This window comes from Hyperolius riggenbachi, chromosome 12 (genome assembly GCF_040937935.1).
Source record: "Hyperolius riggenbachi isolate aHypRig1 chromosome 12, aHypRig1.pri, whole genome shotgun sequence".
NCBI classification, from domain to species: Eukaryota; Metazoa; Chordata; class Amphibia; order Anura; family Hyperoliidae; genus Hyperolius; species Hyperolius riggenbachi.
In genome coordinates, this window is record NC_090657.1 from 197,550,859 (window position 1) to 197,572,268 (window position 21,410).

Sequence of the window (21,410 nt, forward strand, 5' to 3'; positions counted from 1 at the left end):
CAGAACTTTACTGCAGTAATCGGAATACCATGCAAATTTTAGGCCAATCACATGACTCATGAAATATTGGGTAGTATCCTTGTGTCTCATCTAGAATAACAGTTGCAATCAGATTTTCACTGAAAGAATGCTGCATTCTCTGATTGGTCCAACGCTGAGTTCTGTGATCGGGCTAAAATTACAAGGTGCGGTATTGCTGCATTCCTGCAGAAAGCCTCCTCTCTATAGTACTGATTGGCTACAGTTACCTCAAATGACGGTTTTGCAGTGCTGTGGCCATGATGTCCTCATCTCCTTGTTGACGTAGATATAAAGCCATGTTACAAAGGGGAACATTGATATTGAGATGGCAAAGAGTAGCCTGAGAGCTCCAACATGCTGCCTGTAAGAGACAGAAAGCCAAACAGGAATGAAAACCGATCATCAGACATTATTTGGTGCACTGTGATGTTGGTCTCCGTTTTTTACTATCTACAGAGAGCGACATCTTAATAACCTGATTGGGGTCAGGTTCTAATACTCCCCACCTGCACTTGAAGTGGTTGCCTATGGGTAACCCATGTTTGTGAGTATATCTAAGATTTTTTGCTTTAAACCACAACCAACTTAACAATATTACACCATATTGGGCTCTCGATTTCTCTTTGTTCTTCCAAGCTGAACTGAGTAAAATTATTTTAAATAAACACATGAGGTGACTTCAAATGAACATTACATAGTTACCTTGCCAGCAGTTCCTCTCAGAAGCTCCCCATTTTCTTCTTACAGTGATCCCTTCCAGTTCTGACAACATTTTGTCAGAACTGAAATATATCAGTTGCTGTCAGTTATAGCTGAGAGGACAACTGATGTGCCAGGCAATGTCCATGTTTCCCTATGGCTCAAGTGGGTGATGTTACAGTTTAACAGTGTGCTGACCAGAAAGCTGTTATGGGGCAGTGGCCATTTTCAAAATGGAGGACAGAGAATTACCTTGATCACAGTGGAGAAACAGGATGTGGGACCGGAGAAAGAGATTGAGGAGTAGACTTCATGGGAGGCAAATATGACTTGTGTATGTTTATTTTGACTTTTAATTCTCAGTTCAGGTTTTCTTTAACCATTTCAGCCCGCGGGGATTTTTCACCTTATGCAACAGAGCAATTTTCACCTCCCATTCATTCGCTAATAACTTTATCACTAATTATCACAATGAATTGATCTATATCTTGTTTTTTCCACCACCAATTAGGCTTTCTTTGGGTGGTACATTTTGCTAAGAATATTTTTTTTTCTAAATGCATTTTAACAGGAATATTAAGGGAAAAAAATGCATTATTTCTCAGTTTTCTGCCATTATAGCTTTAAAATAATACATGCTACAATAATTAAAACTTATTTGCCCATTTGTCTCATTATTACACCATTTAAATTGTGTCCCTATCACAATGTGTGGCGCCAATATTTTATTTGGAAATAAAGGTGCATTTTAACAGTTTTGCGTCCATCACTATTTACAAGCTTATCATTTTAAAAAATGGTCGTAATATACCCACTTCACATGCATATTTAAAAAATTCAGACCTTTAGGTAACTATTTGTTTTTGTTTTTTTCTTTAATTGTAATTTATTTTTTTTCCATTAAAAATGTTATTTGGGTAATTTTTGGTGTGGGAAATAAACAATTAATTTAAAATGTAATCATGTGTGTTTATTATATTGAAAAATGTATGTAGATGTAGTTTTACTATTTGGGCACAAGATGGCCACATTGAGATTTTTTTTCAGTTCTTCTCGCTTCTCGAAGAGGATGGGAAACTTATTTTTTTCCAGAAAGACCGTGGTCTATGATAAGAGGCCGTCGGTTTTTCTGCTGGGGACTTAGATCAATGAACAGGAACCATGTTCCCATTCATTGATCTCCAGGCTACCGGGGGGCGGCACGGGGGGCGCGCGTGCGATTGCACCGAAGCGCGCATCAGCAGGAGAGCAGCCTCCTGGAGGTGAGGATCACGTCCAGGTGGCATAAATGGTTAAAGAAACCAGAGGTGAAAATAAATTGATACTAACAATTGTATCTATCCACCTACTCCTAAAAATGACTTTTTTTTTTTTTTGACTCCCCCACTTTTATTTTCTGTTTCAAAGCTATGAAAGTAGGTTGATGTTGTAGTGTGTCAGCTGAATGATACAGTCTCTCACAGTCTAACAGAGTTCGAAGCAAAACTAGAAATGCAGACATCAAACCAACAAACGTTGATTCCGGTGATACCTTTAATGACTAACTGTACATGGTTTATTGCAAGCTTTCAAAACGTTAAGTTTATTCTTCAGGCTTTACACAGAACTGGATCAGAACCATACAATCCAATAAACCATGTACAGTTAGTCATTAAAGGGATCACCGGAATCAACGTTTGTTGGTTTGATGTCTGCATCTCTGCTCCTCGACTAACACCGGACCACACTTCACAAGCAAAACTAGATGAACTGTTGACCTTTTTTTTTTTTTTTTTTTTTATCCCTACCCTGCAATCAGAAGCTGATCTCTTCCAGGCAAGAGTTTTATGGCTGTAATTCCTTATCATAGTCCAGCTAAGGTCCGACTGGAGAGAAACTGTCACTTGCATACCTGAAAGTTTATCTCTTTCCAGCAGAAAAAGAATAAAAAGGAACACAGCCTAGTTATTGGTATGCTTGGCAATGTACATACACACATCTCACGGCACACTTTAACTGCTTCAGGACCAACCACAGTAAAATACTATTGTGGCTGCTTAAGCCTGATGCGGTGTGGTTTTTACTACACTGGCACAGTCACACAGGACACAATTGCGTGTCTCTGCTGGCACTAAACTTAACTGTCTATTGACAGCTGAGCTCCATACCAGGAGCCAATCTCATTGGCTCCTGACCCTGTGATCACTGTGAGCCAATCACAGTGATCACAAAAGAAAAAAAAAGAAAAAAAAGGCTCTTTTCTTAAAGGACACCTGAAGTAAGAGGGATATGGAGGGTGCTATATTTATTTCCTTTTAAGCAATACCAGTTGCCTGGCAGCGCTGATCTATTTGGATGCAGTAGTGTGTGAACAACACCAGAAACAAGCATGCAGCTAATCTTGTCAGATCTGACAATAACCTCAGAAACACCTGATCAGCTGCATGCTTGATCAGGGTCTATGGCTAAATGTATTAGAGGCAGTGGATCAGCAGGATCTCCAGGCAAAAGGATATAAATATGGCAGCCTCCACATACCTTTCACTTAAATTGTCCTTTAAGAGCTCAGAGCTGTGTGGTGCCAAATGAGTTAACTATCACAAATGTTTATACTTTAATAAGGTAACCTCTAAGTGAATGCTTAGCTTACTGTAAATTGTAACATCTTTCTAGCAACTAATGTGATCACTGCAGCATTTATGAATGCTTTATGGCTCGAGTGGCATGTAATTTGGCTAAATATGTTTGCACTAAAAATGATAACTTGTGTTTCAGGAAAGTGGACGGCATGATGGGGTCAGTTATGGAAGGATGGTTGAGGTGTTGTGAAAAAGCACACTTACCCCCCAGAATCCCTGCAGAGGAGAAGCCACAGGGCGATGATCAGCAATCCTGACAGTTCCCTAAGAGGAAAGAATAAACATGACATTGAAAGTTGAAAAAAACCCATGAACTTAGAAAAATGTCTTTCCACAAAAGTGCTACATTAACATAACAATTCGGGCCCTTTTCCACTAGCAGTCGCTAGCGTTCGCGCTGAACGCTAGCGATTGCTGAATCGCAATTCCGCCGTTTTCCCGACGTTTGCGGCCGCGATTTTGCTATGCTATGCACTGCATAGCAAAATCGCGGCAAAAGTCGCTCCGCGGCGCGATCGCGATCAAGTAAAAAACGAATCGCGGTAGTGGAAATGACCTACCGCGATTCCTATGTTAAAAAGCAAACCGTAGCGATTGTAAAATCGCTAGCGGTTTGCGGTTTTGCGATTCAGCATCGCAAACGCCGCTAGTGGAAAAGGGCCCGAAGTGTTTCTTTTACATAGTAAAAGATCAGTAAATCTTACCAACATTTTACTACTCTCACACAGAACCTAAACCATACCCCCCCCCCCTCCCCCCAACCTTAATCACCCCCTGCATCAAGCCCGGTCCTGACATCTGACCCTTAACTTCCCCCCCTCCCCTCCTTTCACATGAAAAACAAAAAAAAAACGCAATACACAGTAAATATCATGGGCGTCTGAACCACGGCAAAACAAAAGAAATACCACGTAAAATCTGTAAATATCAGGATCTGCAGCACCCAAATTTCCACTTTGGTGCTGGCTTGCCAATATTATATTATATGGAAGTCAATATTGTTGCCCGATTTGTCCCGGAGCCACACGTGTGCGATTTGACTGATACCGCTGCAGGGTAGGCCATTCAGGACGATAGGCAAAGATAAATGACTAATTGAGGTAACCCCCAGCATAGGAAGCTAGATATCCCCCAGTATTAGGTCACCCTTAGTACAGGAAGACATATTATAAGTAACCAGATGCACCCGCAGTATAGGCAGACAGAGGAGAGGGGCCCCCAGTATAGGTAGCCAAATTAATTCCCCTCCAAAGTATAGGTAGCCAGATTAACAATTCCTCTAATGAAAAGCGAGGGTGCTGTAGTCATAGAATCTCTGACACTAGGAGTAGGGAAGATCTAGTAGATGGAGCCCTGGGGGGAGGGGGGAAGGTAACTCATGTCCAATGCTCTGCTCGCTTACTCTGCAATTAAGGGGGCCCACTTTGGGTCTCTTCATTAGCTGGAGGCCACCAGGCTCCCCTTGGCTATAGGCCCCATAGCAGCTGCTATAGTGCTCCCTACATCTGTGTCTTCAAGCATGATACAGAACTGGATCAGTACCATAGTCATTAAAGGTATTACCTAAAAAGCTTTTGTCATTATGTCTTCAGATTTTCTCATCGACCAACACTGGACCACATGCAACTGGCTTCACGTTCAGTAAATGCTCTGTGTGCAGTTGCACACTGTCATAGTTTTTACACTTATTGCACACATGATTGTCCTGGCGTGGCAGTGCTGCTTATCTCAGTATTCTCAATCAGAGAATATTGCACAACCCTGGCTTCTCCCCCATGCATTGCACACACAATAGTTCAGGCATTGCACTAGAATGCTGAATACATTGGCAGCACTACACCAGTGCATGCTGGGACACTGCTCCCCCCACCGGGAATCACTGTGTCCCCCCCCCCATGCTCAGTAACATAACTGTTTCCAGGCTCCAGCAGCATACACTGAACAGCCAGGATAGGGTCTGTAAAAAGTCTACATTGTCAGCCTTAGTCTATGCAGGCGTTGCGTAAACCAAGGGTCTTATCTATATACCATAAATACCTCACAATCCTTGCAATATCCCTTTTAATTAATGCATCTGAATGACACATATTTAAAAAAAAAACAAAAAAACAACTCTCTACCCCCTTGTGATTGTATGTTCTACGTCTAACATTGTCCGTCAACAAGAATGGGGTCTGACGAAGGCTTTTAAGCTGAAAGCTTACTGTTTTTCTTTTAAATTAGAAAATAAACGAAAGTTTGTATTTTACACACAGGGATAATCCCGATTCAGAACTTCCTGTCTGTAAAACACAAGCTCCAGCAATGCTTAGCTACTAAGATAATAAATGACACACACAGTGTGACTGTGATCTGTCCGCACAGGAGCAGCTTGCTAGCAAGTAAGGATTAAAGCATGCCAGCCAACTAGCCAAGTACATCTGTAGGTAACTTATCTTCCATAATAGCACCATCATTTGGACAAAGTGCTCTGCTCAAAACCCTCCGATTTCTGTTTGTGATATTTAAATTTTGTTCCTGTCATTGCTGAGCCAGTTAGCCTTAATTTTATTACCAGTTAGGCAAAAAAATTTTTCAAGCTTGCCATACAAACATCGATTTTGATCAACCAAATGGGCCCCACTAGCCAGCCATCGTGCCCCCCCCCCCCCCCCCCCCAAAAAAAAAAAAATTTGGAAGCTGGAGCCACCACTGGCTGCTTATCTCCGTTTCCTCAGTCAGACAGCATTGCACACACCTGCCTTCTTCCTCATGCAGTATGCTCTTCATTCCATGATGTAGTAAGGAAGCCAGCAAATAGGAAGCTCCGATCACACACACTGCAGTGTGGAGATCTGATGACGTCCTCCAGATCATGTGACCTTCACCATAAAACAAAATGGTGTTGCGTTAGATACAACTGTGCCACATTACCTACCTGAAATCATATCAACAATTCCCACCTCTGTCTAGTTTGTAAGGTAAGTTTTTCTAACATTCGGGTTGTGCTGTATCCTGATTTGAGGCCAAATTTGACAGTAATCTATGCCGCAACATGTACAACCAATGATAATTTTGTTTGCAAATCGATCAAACCAGAGGGAAAAAAAAGATCACAATTGATCAGGGGTGGGGTGGCAGTAGATTGATGGCCCATAGTATCTATCAGTGCAATGCTGCGGTTCAATACATTTTCAATAGACAAGACACAGAACATTTATATAATGCTTGTCTCCCGGCAGACTTAAAACGCCAGAGCTGTAGCCACTAGGACGAGCTATATAGGACGCAGCAGTGTTAGGGAGACTTGCCCAAGGTCTCCTCACTGAATATGTGCTGCCTTAATGAACAAGAAGAGCCGTGATTCAAACCCTGGTCTTCTGTGTCAGAGCCTTAACCAGTACACTATCCAGCCACTTAAGGCTATGTTCATAGTGGGACGTTGGGGACGTTGCGGTGCTGCTTTATAAAAAGCCTGTGGCTTTTTATGATTGGGTTGCCACGTTGCGGCACCAATCTCATAATTATCGAGTCTGCAAGTAAAATCGAGCAAGTGTATGGATACCTTAAGGCTAGGTTCATACTGGGTTGTTACATAACCTGCAAAAGAGGAGAAAAGTGGCAACACATAGTACTGGTGCATTGTGACACATGCAGTGAAGCATACAGTTCATAAAAAGTATGCTTTACCGCACCATGGGCAGCACGGAGGCTTAGGGGACAGCACTCTTTCCTTGCAGTGCTGAACCCCCGGTTCGAAGCCAGGGAAGTATCTGCACAGATACATACATAGACATAGGACTATGGGAGGGATTAGATTGTGAGCCCCTCTGAGGGACAGGTAGTGACAAAGCAGTATACTCTGGACAGCGCTTCGGAAGATGTTGGCGCTATGTAGATACTACATAATAATAACTGTAAACACGCCCTTTGTCCGATACCGCAGAGCAGGCCTTGTGTTATTCCAATGGATTCCGCCACACTGCAGTGGAGCGCACCAATGTGAATGTACCATTACAAGGTAGCTGCATGTCTCATCAATGCACAGCAATGCCTCCTGTGTGTACATAGCCTGAGGATATCACATGACTCAGCAATCACGGTAAGGATTTTTATAAATTGTCACCTGCCAGGTGCTAAGATTGCACCTCTCATTTGGCTTGCATTGTGAGCTCAAGATTAGTCATTTAGCAGTTGTGTCAGGCTCTGATTTACATCACAGGAGCCTATAGGCACAGATGTCCTGGTACCTTAGACTTCGCCCTCCATGAACCTACAAACCCCCATCAAACTGCAGTGCAAGTGTGCTGGCTGGTCCAGCTCTCACCTCCCCCCTACTTCCCTTGCCTGTCATAGGTAGCTATAGGTGTCCCTTAGTATTAGGTAGCCAGAGCAATCCTTAGTATTAACCTCCTTGGCGGTATGAAAAATACCGCCAGGAGGGAGCGCAGCAGTTTTTTAAAAAAAAATTTTTTTTTTTAATCATGTAGCGAGCCGAGGGCTCGCTACATGATAGCCGCTGCTGAGCGGCATCCCCCCGCCCGCTTCGATCGCCTTCGGCGATCTCCGATCAGGAAATCCCGTTCATAGAACGGGATTTCCTGGAGGGCTTCCCCCGTCGCCATGGCGACGGGGCGGGATGACGTCACCGACGTCACTGACGTCGGGACGTCATTGGGAGTCCCGGGCCACCCCTCGGCGCTGCCTGGCACTGATTGGCCAGGCAGCGCTGGGGTCTGGGGGGGGGGGGGGGGCGCGCGCCGCAGCAAATAGCGGCGATCGGGCGGGGGCCGGCGGCGATCAGAGTGCTGGCGCAGCTAGCAAAGTGCTAGCTGCGTCCAGCAAAAAAAAAAATTATGAAAATCGGCCCAGCAGGGCCTGAGCGGCACCCTCCGGCGGCTTACCCCGTGTCACACACGGGGTTACCGCCAGGGAGGTTAAGTAACTAGAGGCGCCCCCAAGTGTTACGTAGCTAGAGGTGCCCCCGACTGAAATGAGATCTGGTCAGTGGAATGCAGAGCTCAAGGTGAGTAACGAACGGGACTCTGCATAGGTAAGGCAGGAGGCAGGCACTTGGGGGGGGGGGGGGGTGTAGTGAGCCACCTTTAAATCATCAGGCGCCTGTAGGCAAGTGCCTACTGTGCCTTATGGTAAATCCGGCCCTGAATTGTGTGAATTCTGCCTCAAGCAGGTGCCTGCAGAATGATGTACTAAATTCATCACAAAGATAAAATAAGAGCACCTCTCACTATGAGCTCTGCATGCAACTGCACTGACACAATCACTCTCTGCAACCTTGACTATGATCGGATATGGCCCAGGCAGGAGTAGCAAATACCATTTAGGGCTTAGTTCCATTGGGAGCCGCCGCCATTTCTGATTCCTCCGCGGCTCCCGTTCTGCTGCAGACCAAGCTGCTAAGCCGTGCCATACACAGCTATAGTGATTCAGATTGCTGGATTACAGCGGGGATGCTTGGTGATCTCCAGAGATGCCTTATTATAAAAGGACACCTGAAGCAATAGGGATATGGAGGCTGCCATATTGATTTCCTTTTAAACAATACCAGGTGTCTGGTTGTCCTACTGATCTTTCATGCATCAGTAGTGTCTGAATCACACACCTGAAACAAGCATGCAGCAAATCCAGTCACACTTCAGTCACAAACATCTGATCAGTATGCTTGTTCAGGGTCTATCGCTACAACCAGCATTGTTTAAAAGGAAATACATATTTCAGCCTCCATATCCCTCTCCCCTTGTGTTCCCTCCACCTGGGAGTCCTTGTGATTGGCTTGTAATGTGTGTCTCTACATGGCCATTGTACTGTTTGTACTGATTGTGAAAGGCCTCACCTGTTACATCTGGTTTTATGCTGATCAGCAGAACCAGTGTGGCCGGGATGACATAAATGACCTGCAGAGAGAGGAGTTACAGTAAAAGTATAAAGCCATAGGGGGAAACACTGCTGTCAGCAGAACCTACATAACTCACTGTGTGAGTATTTCAAAATAATTTCTGTCAATCAATCTGAATTACTGTATGTGTGTATAAAACACTGCACTCATACTCTATCTACTTATCTCATATACTGTATATAACCTGCTTTGTAGGCCAGCAAAGTGCCAGTCTGTCCCCCTGTACATCCACCTTTCCCCCTTTGTGCCTCATTCTGTTCCCCTTTGTGCCCCTCTTTTGCCCTATGTGTCCTCCTGTCTCCCTTTGTGCTTTCTTATGCCCCCTTTGTGGCACCCTCTGCCCCAGTGTGCCCTCCTGTGCCTTCTTTTTCACCCCTTTGTGTCCCAGTCTGCCCCCTTTGTGCCTCCCTCTGTTCCACTTTGTGTCTCCTCTTCCCCATGTGTCCTCCTGCCCCCTTTTGTGACTCCTCTTGTCCCCTTTTGTGCCTCCTTCTGTCCGTTTTTGTGCCCCTGGTGTCCTCCTGTGCCTCCTTCGTGCCTCATACTGTCCCACTGTGCCTCCCTCAGAGCCACTGTGCCTACCTCGGTCCCCTTGTGCTACCTGTCTTACTGTGCCTCCTTCTTTTCCCCTTTGTGCCTCCTCCTGTCTCCCTTTATACCAGGTCCATTTTTGTCGGTTGTGTTTCTGCAATGGGCAACCAAGACCTGCACATTTTCTGCATAGCAGATTACATTGCCATTCATCCGCATGCACTTTGGACCCTACAATGCACCACTGGGCATCCCTGGACCGGTATGGCATATCAGTTCACTATGAACAGGGCACTAATACTTGATTTCATTAAAACAGAGTTTAAAGATGTGAATTTTGAAGGGTTAACTTACAATCCACATGCCGGCGTCAGGGTCATTGATCTGTAAGATAATATACGGAGGGTCAGTATTTTTTTTTTATAAAAATGCGGAGATGTGAAATAAGCTAGCACATTAAAGGGGCCTCGTAGTAAAATATAGAAGAATGCATTACGTTATTCAAAATACCCACTTTTACGGCAGTTGTTCTGGTTTCAGCATCAGAAACACTTCCTCCTATATCGATTTATTACTCTATGTTGGTATGTAACCCCACCCTCCCAGTAATGTTCAGCTTAGGCTGAGTAGCTATGCGGAATCCCCCCCACCCAAACATTCTGGGAAACCAGGTATAATTTGTACTGGCTTTAGAACTCTCAGTACACAAATATTCAGCAGACATCACCTGCCAATACTAAAGTTATGATCCATTAAGTTCAGATAAACTGACCTTTTTTTATGCTAGTGTGAACCGGCCCTTACACAATGCTAGTTCCCTGGCTGAAATGCTAAATTTATTCACTTTCTTCTACACTTGCAACAAGTGTGTATCCCCCTCCTCTACCAGTGAAGACCACCACTTGCTGATCAGTTTGCCAACAAGGATAACTCCCTAAACTAATCACTAAACACCACCCAGCTGGTGGTATTTATTCGCTGGCACAGCTTCCACTTAATGGGTTTAAAGTGAACACAAGGTGAGAGTTATATGGAGGCTGACATACTTATTTGCTTTTAAAGAGACTCTGTAACAAAATTTTCAGCCTTATTTCTTCTATTCTATAAGTTCCTGTTCTAATGTGGTCTGAATTACTGCAGCCATTTCTAGTTGCACTGTCTCTGTAATATATCTAATCTTCTTTTCTTTGTTGACCCAGAGAGGAACGGGCTGCCACTGTTGTAATAGGGACAAGTAATGCACCCCCCCCCCTGCAGGCTCTGTGCGCTTTGGTTACTCTGCTCTCAGTTTCAGCATGTCTGATGCAGTTTGTGAGGCTGAGGGGGGAGGGAGCTGCCTGTCAGATGAGATTCTCACTGTTTCTGCTGAGAAACTGTGAGAATCCCAGACTGGAGTGCAGATAATTCACTATGTAATAAAAACTTGTAGTATACTGTAACATGAGATAGATAGATAGATAGATAGATAGATAGATAGATAGATAGATAGATAGATAGATAGAGATATACACACACACACACACAAACATCACTTCCTGGTTAGCGGCCATGTTTTTTGTTTGTAAACACTGGCTAAAACTGGCTATCAAAAACCAGCATCACGGCGGGTAGCGGCGGAAATGGCAAAGAGGGATCCAGGAGATCACAGAGACTCGATTGTATGTTTTTTATTGTACAAATCGGACAGTACAGATTCTTTAAAGGAAACCAGAGAGGAGCTGTTATAAAAGTTTTATACATACCTGGGGCTTCCTCCAGCCCCATCCGCACGTATCGCTTCCACACCGCCGTCCTCCGCTGCCTGCAGCTCCGGTACCGGGTCCCGTACATTTTGCCAGTCACAGTGAGGTCACTTAAAAGGACACCTAAAGTGAGAGGGATATGGAGGCTGAAATATGTATTTACTTTTAAAACAATACACATTGCCTGGCTGTCCTGTTGGTCCTCTGTCTCTAATTCTTTTAGCCATAGACCGTGAACAAGCATGCAGCAGAGCAGGTGTTTCTGACATTATTGACAGATCTGACAAGAGTAGCTGCATGCTTGTTTCTGGTGTGATTCAGACACTACTGGAGCCAAATAGATCAGCAGGGCTGCCTGGCAACTGGTATTGTTTAAAAGGAAACAAACACGGCAGCCTCCATATCACTCTCGCCTCAAATTCACTTTAACAGCTTGGTATACAGTAAAGGCCTCAGTCACAGTAACGCATTACGTCAGATGCAATTATATTTTAATCATGTAACGGTACTTTCACATCGTCGCGTTAAAAGTGCGGTGTGACAAATGTGTTGGCATAACGTAAGGTACGCAGTATGTTACCAGACAACTTGCACGTTTACAGACACAGTGAAGCATGCTTTTCATTGAGTCAGTACTTTACTGTATGCAATGCAATGCAGGCATAATGTGCACTGCGCCTTTTTCCGTTCGTTTCATTCCTGTTGTACAAGGGAACGCTATGCCCCAGTGTGAACCTAGCCTTAGTATCGCAGTCAGACTTAAAGAGGAACTGTAACGACAAAACGGCCCCTGGGGGGTACTCACCTCGGGTGGGGGAAGCCTCAGGATCCTAATGAGGCTTCCCACGCCGTCCTGCGTCCCTCGGGGGTCTCGCTGTAGCCCTCCGTGCAGCGGTGACGCAATATTTACCTTCCTGGCTCCTGCGCAGGCGCTCTGATGCCTCTCGGCGCCGAAGTAGGCGGAAATACCCGATCGCCGTCGGGTCTGCTCTACTGCGCAGGCGCAAGTTTCCGGCGCCTGCGCAGTAGAGCGGACCCGACGGAGATCGGGTATTTCCGTCTATTTCCGTGCCGAAAGTCGCCACAGCGCCCCCGCTGGAGCCAGCAAAGGTAAATATTGAAGCTACAGTCGGCTCTGTCGCCGGCTGTTCGGAGGGCTGCGGCGAGACCCCCGTGGGACAGAGGACGGCGTGGGAAGCCTCATTAGGATCCGGAGGCTTCCCCCACCCGAGGTGAGTACCCCCCAGGGGAGGTTTTTGTTGTTACAGAGTCTCTTTAACAGCACATTGCAGTTATGTAAACAGGACTGGTGTGTCCATAGGTGCAAACTGGGCAATAGCCCAGGACCCCAGAGCGGACCAACGCTACATCAACGGGTCAAATCGATCATTTCCGACAGGTCCAATCTGGTTTCCGATTGATTTTCTGATCACTTCTAAAGGTGAAAATGATGGATTCAGATATGATTACTATTTTTGTACGCTACCCTTTTGTTTGATAAAGCTTTTGATAGTAAAAAAAATAAATAAATTATTGATTCTAGCAATCGACCTGTTGGGAAATTGCATGGTTTGTACCAGGAATGTTAAAAGAAAAAGACTATGTTTTTGGTTAGTAGGCTAACAAGATGTTAGAAAATGCAGCTTGCTGACATCAGAAGCAAGTACAGTATATAGATTATTCAGCAGATATTAGTGAAAGCAGCGACAGTCAGGCAGGGAACACAGTAGGCAGAAACGCTAGCGTTGCGGAAAACGCAGCAGAAAACGCACATAATGCAAGTCAATGGGCCACCTGAAATACCACATATGTTTGCGTTCAGCAATGTGCGTTTTTTAAAAACGCTGGTCTTGCTGCATATTTTTCCAAAACGCATCAGAAACGCACATAATGAAAGTCAATTGTGACACAGAGGTATTGTGTTTTAGTGCGTTTTGCATGCGTTTTAATATATTTTTTTTAATAAAACAAAAACAAGTTTGATGATGTATTTCCGCTCCCTGTTGGCTTTCTAGTAATTTGCATAAAATGCATTAAAAAAAAGTATGCATTGCATGTGTTTTGTATATGCAAACCGCAAATGCATTAAAACACACACAAAACGCAAGAAAAATGCATGTGTGGGGAAAACCGCAAATGCACAGAAAACACATGGCACATAGAAAATGCACAAAGGCTTATGTAGCAAAATGTGACCCTTATGGCGTGTACACACTTGAAAGATTAATAAGAGAGACCAATTTTACCCCCTTCCATGTAGTATGAGAGCCATACTCTACACAGTCTATTCTATTGAGCTGCACTCCCCATCAGATAAAATCTTTGCAAGATGCTGCACACACAGATGCTGCACACATTCAAAAGATCAGTATCTGCAAAAGATCAGTATCTGCAAAAGATCCGTTCCTGCAAAATGCATTCATAGTCTATGATATCTGCAGATCTCATACACACCTTGTTTAACGGACAATCATCTGCAGGTCAGATCCACCAGGATGGATCTTAAGATCTGCAGATAATTGTCAGATATGCAGATGAATGTCTGTTAAACAAAGTGTGTATTGAGATCTGCAGATATCATAGACTATTAATGCATTTTGCAGGAACGGATCTTTTGCAGGAACGGATCTTTTGCAGATACTGATCTTTTGAATGTCTACAGCATCTTTGTGTGCAGCATCTTGCAAATATTTTTATCTGATGAGTTCAGCTCAATAGAATAGACTGTGTAGAGTATGGCTCTCATACTACATGGAAGGTGTTAAAATTGTTCTAAGATCTTTGATTAATCTTTCAAGTCTGTACACACCATTACCGTACTGCCTAGTGTATTCCCAGCCTGAGTCCTCCCCCTGATCTCTGCTCTAGTAACAGTTACACAATAAACTCACTTGCACGTAAGCAGCCAAGGCAAAAAACAGGGACATTAAAAAATTGCAGAACCTCCACAGTCTCTGCTGGTTCTCTGTACACAGGAGAGAGTTTAGCAATCTATCGCCCCCTGATCCACTTTCCGCCTTCCTTCCTGACTCCTCTATGGAACTCATAGCTTGTGGCGAAGGCAGGACAGCAGCAACTTGCATGCAGATCAGGTTCCTGAATCTCATTCTCATTTGCTGACACACTTCCTGTTCTGCCAGTAAGCCACACCCCCTCTGTCAGACCCGCCGTTCACAACCCTAGTGATGTATCTTCCTCCAGTTCACTATTCAGAGATGTTTACACACTATGAAAGTGCCTACTAATGATACAATCTTGATTGTACAATCTTACCAAGTCTGTGTAGTAGAATATACTTAAATAGATATTTTAGATAGTCTCTCATACTACATAGCAATGGTAAGACTGGATATAAAAAAAGATTGTATTGTTAGTGGGCACCTTTAAAGGAAACATCTGAGAATTAAAACAAATCAGATTTAGGGCTGGTTCACATTTGGCGCTTTACCGCGATTTTATTTCCTTCCGTGTTCACGTTTCAGCAGCCCAAATCTCACGATCTGCCACGATTCACGCTTGTGATTCCCGTTTACTAGAGTTAAGGTGCGTACACACATGCGACTATAGTCGTTTGTAACGATCGTTCCCCGATCTTTACCAACGACGATCGTTACAAAAAACGAACCACCGACTATTAAGGCAAACGACGAACGAGCCAAATCGCTACAAAAGAAAGTTCTGTCTCGGCGGATTTTAACCAACGACGATTGTTTGCAAAAGTAGTACATCGTTGGAAACGGTCGTTCGTACCAGGCTGGACATGCGCATTTCACTATTTCTCTGTGAAACTTCTCATTTTTATGCGCAGCCGCAATAGTTGCTTTATGTGATGTAACGTTCGTTCTAACGATCAGATCGTTACACACCTTTTAAAACTAACTTTACTTAGGTCGTTCTTTCATCAATTAAAAGTTCGTTCGTCGTTCTCAACGAACGATCGTTGTCGCATGTGTGTACGTAGCATAAGAATTACAGCGCGATTGCCCCAAAACGTTGCATGCAGCGCGTTTGCGATTACACTAGCACTTTTAGGTGTGCACCAGCCCTGACTTCTATGGAAAAAAAACCAAGAAATCCTATTGGAATTCTTACTTGAGAAAAAACACAAAACAAACAAAACTTTCTATCCTTCAGGACAATTGATCGTTTTTATTAAATTGCTGTAAAATCGATTCCTTTTATTGTATGGTGTGTGGCCTCCTTTACTGGCTTTTTTTTCATGTGATTTTCACTTTAACATGATCACAGTACTTATAATTTCCTAATGCTGTTATTTACCTCTACTTTATGATGGCAATTCACCCTCCTTATTTCACTTAGAGCCCTATATAATGTGTAGGAGCCACTTGATGATACATCATTCATGAAGAAAAAAATTGGACAGCATGCATGTGGGTAGCTCTTTCACCAACTTCCCAAGATATGTATGCGTCTGACAAACCTGCTCTCCTTACATCAGCCTCTATTTACAATAACACGTACGGTAAAGATTTTCAGTTCGTAAAATTACCCACAGCAGTTATTACCGTTTTTTTTCCCACCAACATTCACTTTTTTATTATTATTAACACTAACATTTTACAGAGTGCAATTTAATTGCAAGTAGTGTTCGGTAAAAGTTTGGTAAAATAGAGGTAGAGTTGCAGTAAAAGTCAAAAGAGTTCAGTAAGTTGTTGGCAAATGTTTGGTAAATGTTCGAAAAAGATGTGGAGGTTGTTCGGAAATGACTGACTTTTGCAGAAAAAGATGCCTTACAGCCTTAAAACACAAGAAAGTTGTGGGTAAGAGATGTGATATTTATAGTCATGTGGCAGGTTGGTGGCGGGAAATGCGGATGGCCGAGTCAGAGCAATTTTGGGTACCTGGAGTTGCAGTGCTATGGAGTGGATACAGTACAGTGGACTCCAACTACGACTCCTCACTGACTCCGACTCCAGGTACCCAAAATTGCTTTGACTCAGACTCCACAGCCCACAGGTAAACCCCCATACTACATGGAGGCGGTAAAATTGGTTAGTGATTGGCCAATCATAATTAAAAGTGTGTAACAGGCTTTAAGATGCATACACACATCTAATTTTTATTGGCCAATGAGTTACCAATTGTGCCAATCAAAGTAGTACAAGAGCTTACCTACACAATTTTTTTATTGACCCTCATACTACATGGAAGTGGTAAAATTGGCCAGTAAAAATTGAATGTGTTTATTTCAAACTACAAAACACAATAGCTAAGCGCTTAGGGATTGCGATTTTTATTATTTTGTGTTTGTATCACACTGACAGAATATATAGTCATGTCACTTAAAGAGTAACTGTCAGGCTGCAGAAGCTAATTTAAACCTCTATTCTCCTGTGTTAAACAGTTTAGAAGGAAGCTCAAAAGCCATTAGTGAAGATAAACATTTCAGTTACCTTTGATGTGTGCTTATCTTAAAGTCTGTTATAGACCCATAAAGACGCAAGCCGCAGCTAAACTGCAAAGCATTCTGGGGCCCTCCCCTTGGCTGCTAATGAGACGGTACAGCAGCTTGTGTAATCAGTCCAGAGCGTAGCACTGATAAATCTCCGGGCAGACTACACTGCAGGTGTCAGCTATTGTTCCTAGCCACATGGCTCATTAATATTCACTGCACACCGTGTTGTTCAAGAACGAGCTTATCTGTGATCAGAAGCAGGCAGGACATGACGACACATTTGGCTTCACAAACATGGAGCCTGCCATGAGCTGTCAGGAGCATCTATCTCTGCATATACTATATACAAATTCTGTGAAATCCAAACGTGGACAGTGAAATGCATATGTAATGTAAGTACAGCCAATCTTTAGCTATTGATATATGTGTTTATTTTCTCTGAGACCCTATACCTAACAGCTCCTCTTTAACTGTCCATTAGAGGGGCTCACAATCTAATCCCTACTACAGTACAATCTCGTTATAGTTAACCCTCTGGATATAGTAAACACAGTCCTCAGGTCCCAAAAACTGCATTTGTACTGTATAAGTATACAATGGGCCTGTTTTACAAAGCGGTGCTAACCCAGTTAGCACGCCTAAAAGACTTTAGGCGTGATAACCATTGCACCACGCTGGTGAAAAGCCAGTTTAGGCGTGATAAGTTTAGGCGTGATAAGTTTAGATAAGTTTAGATCGCGCGCAAAGTCCTGCACGCAAAGCAGCGCCATTAAACTCTATGCAAAGTGCACCAGACTTTGCTATCGCAAAACTTTTGATCAGCTGTGCACTGCGGTGCTAACCCAGTTGGTGCTTAAACTTATCACGCCCAAACTTATCACGCCTAAACTTATCACACCTAAACTTATCACGCCTAAACTTATCACACCTAGGGCCTGATTCACAAAGCAGTGCTAACAGTTAGCACGCTGGTGAAAAGCCCTTTATCATGCCTAAACTCAGTTTAGGCATGATAAGTTTAGGTATGATAAGTTTAGGCGTGATAAGTTTAGGCATGATAAGTTTAGGTGTGATAAGTTTAGGTGTGATAAGTTTAAGCACCAACTGGGCTAGCACCGCAGTGCACAGCTGATCAAAAGTTTTGCACTAGCAAAGTCTGGTGCACTTCGCATAGAGTTTAATGGCGCTGCTTTGCGTGCAGGATTTTGCGCGCGATCTAAACTTAACTTAGCATGCCTAAACTTATCATGCCTAAACTTATCACGCCTAAACTGGCTTTTCACCAGTGTGGTGCAATGGTTATCACGCCTAAAGTCTCTAACTGGGTTAGCACCGCTTTGTGAATCGAGCCCCTAAACTTATCACGCCTAAACTTATCACGCCTAAACTTATCACGCCTAAACTGAGTTTAGGCGTGATAAAGGGCTTTTCACCAGCGTGCTAACTGTTAGCACCGCTTTGTGAATCAAGCCCAATGTATGTCCAATTCTGATATAATAAACTAATTTTCCTGGTCCCTTGAAGTTTACTATTATTAATTTATAAAGCGCCAACATATTCCATGGAGCCCGTACAAAGTAGGAAAGAAACATGGGGTACATAATAGTACAGACCAAGGTATACATCAATATACAAAGTACAGAGTTGCTACAAAGTACAGAATGGTAGTTACAGTGACAAAATTAATATGAATAAATAAGTAACAAAATCCAAGACACAAAAGGGTGAGAGAACCCTGCCCTTGAGAGCTAACAATCTACAGGTTACTATAAAGGGATTCTACTGTAAAATCATAAGTCCACCATAGCCTGGGGCATATTTTTTATGGGGGGAAGATTATAAACTTTGTATGTTTTTTGGATGTGGAAGAACACCCATGCAGACTCTGGGAGAATATACAAACTCCATGCAGGAGTTTTCCTCAGGTCTCTAAGCTCCCAGGTTAAACTATCAGGAACAACCATTTCAGATGTGTAAAGTCTACTGTGCACATAACACAGGGCAGGGGTTAAAATGTTGATGGATCGGTGGAACCACAATTTCAGAAGTAGAAACCGGGCACTTGATCCAAGCGATAATCTAGCAAGCGTGTAAATACACAGCAGACACATGAGAACTGCAGTGCTAGGACGTCTTGCATAGCTGGAAGAGGTGGGATTCGAACTCATAAGACACAGTTGAAAAGCTGGAGCCTTAACCACTGAGCTATGTGAAGAGGGAGTCTCCTCCCATCTCCTGCAGCCTCTATTTGCATGAGAGAATGTGCTGAACTAAGCTCTACTGAGATCTCTACAACATCCAGACAGGAGTCTTTTGTTCCTGCTGACTGAATGCTTTAGTCACACACACATCAGAAAAGTTGAGCATTTTTGTGTTAAAGGAGAACTGAAGTAAGAGGTATACGGAGGCTGCCAAATTTATTTCCTTTTAATCAATACCAGTTGCCCTGCTGGTCTATTTCTCTGCAGTAGTAACTGAATAACACCAGAAACAAGCATGCAGCTAGTCTTGTCACATGTGACTTTAAAGTCAGAAACACCTGATCTGCTGCATGCTTGTTCAGGGGCTATGGCTAATAGTATTAGAGGCAGAGGCTGCCAGGCAACTGGTATTGCTTAAAAGGAAATAAACATGGCAGCCTCCATATACCTCTCTCTTCAGTTCTCCTTTAAAACATGTTCAAGTGGTTGTTGGTTTTTTTTTTTTTTTTTTTTTGGGGGGGGGGGGGGGGGGTTATCACAGCCCAAAAAAATTAAACGGCAATATAGTGGTGTAGTCTCACCTTACAGCACTCGATCCCTGGTTCGAATCTCAGCCAGAGCACCATTTGCATGGAGTTTGTATGTTTTCCCTGTGTCTGCGGGGGTTTCCTCCAAGCTCTCCAATTTACTTCCATTGCCCAAAACATACAGATAAGTGAATTGGCTTCCCCCTAAATTGGCCCTATATGACTATGGTAGGGATTAGATTGTCAGCCCCTCTGAGGGACAGTTAAGTGACAAGACATTGGCTTCAATTCATCAAAGGGTGTTTGATAACAAAATCCCAGTCCTTAAAATACCGCATTCGGTATTTTACACTTCACTGTGCTAATTCATCAATATTTTCACACATGTGGTAGAGGTTCGTTAAGTTACCAAAGTACTACGGCTTCAGTTCATCAAAGGCTGTTCAATAACAGCAGAGTGGTGCAGAGCAGCTTGGAATGTCTCTGTGTTGTTACAAGCTGATAACAATAGAAGGCATCCAGACATCCCTTTACATGTAAACGTGTTATATTTACTGTTACTTCTACTGCCTCTGCTGCTCTGAATCTGTCCATCAGTGTTTCTTAACATTTTACTTATTTGCCACTTCGTAGATGAACTTCCTGGAGACATTACAAATGCCATGCTTGGTGATTTCACCACTTGCATCTTTGCATATTCAAACAGGGACTCAAAGGGTTACACCACTGAAGGACATCTGGGGATATCTTTTGTCCCTTCTCTCTGCTCACTGCCTGGGGGGTCTGGAAGCTTGTGTGGAGAAGCCTGTGTGACCTATGGCACTTGCAGGAGAACAGGGGCTGTTTCTATTGGCTGCCTGCTCCTGTTAATCATGAAAACATTCACACAGAAGGCTTTTGAAGCCTGTAATGACAGGGGAGAGCTGGAGATAAACACCGAATGTGTTAGCGAATGTGGTAACCTTGATGAATTAACATTTACTGACATTTGCTGACATGTGTTGAGCACAAGTCGGTAATTGATCTCATTGCTCTGTCATTTCAGCTTCTCATTCGGTAACAGCTTTGATGAATTAACATTTTCTTAAGTGCTCCGTTAACTCAGCTGTTTTCAGTATTACCGAATGCGGTAATGCTTGATGAATTGAAGCCAATATACTCTGTACAGCGCTGAGACGATGTCAGCGCTATAAAAATAATTATAATAACATGCACGCAATGTCCAAATGTATGCTGCAAAACGTGAAGGTGGCCATTAAAGATACAATACCGCAGATGATCAATTGTTATATTGCCCACTAATGGCCGAAAACCAGTTCGAGACGATTAATGAAATTAACCAGTTTTTCGGATCCCATCAATCTGATCGGATTGGTTAGCAGGTCTTCGACCATTCGTGGCCTGACTGATCGATCATAACAATGTTCAGATGCAAACAATGGTCTGTAAGATTGTATTTTAATGGCCACCTTTACATCTTTTTGTGCATGCAAAAACGGAAATTTGTTTTTGCAAATTTGAGCAAAAGTGCAACATATTGACTTTCACTAAATTTGCATGTGAATTTTAATAAGTGTGACCCCGGCCTTAAAAGACAACTGTAGTGAGAACATGGATGCTGTCATTTTTATTACATTTTAAACAATACCAGTTTCCTGGCAGCCCTGTTGATCTGTTTGGCTGCAATAGTGTCTGAATCACACCAGAAACAAATATGCAGCTTATCTTGCCAGATCTGAGAATAATGTCAGAAACACCT

General features: G+C 43.3%; 1 protein-coding gene across 3 annotated transcripts in view; it reads right to left on the minus strand.

Moving 5' to 3' along the window:
- Positions 1–248: 248 nt before the first annotated feature.
- Positions 249–21,410, minus strand: part of TMEM220 (transmembrane protein 220) — a 292,061-nt gene continuing 270,899 nt past the window's right edge. Inside the window, exons 1-6 of one of the 3 annotated variants that reach the window (XM_068262955.1) lie at positions 14,451–14,605; positions 10,120–10,149; positions 9,172–9,232; positions 6,076–6,199; positions 3,543–3,602; positions 249–382 (exon numbers count right to left, since the gene is read on the minus strand). In XM_068262955.1, the coding sequence (XP_068119056.1) occupies positions 250–382; positions 3,543–3,602; positions 6,076–6,199; positions 9,172–9,232; positions 10,120–10,128 (387 nt within the window). In that variant the 5' untranslated portion in view covers positions 10,129–10,149; positions 14,451–14,605 and the 3' untranslated portion in view covers position 249. Of the gene's footprint in view, positions 383–3,542; positions 3,603–6,075; positions 6,200–9,171; positions 9,233–10,119; positions 10,150–14,398; positions 14,606–21,410 lie in introns of those variants that run through there. The other 2 variants (XM_068262953.1, XM_068262954.1) reach the window with 2 other exon arrangements.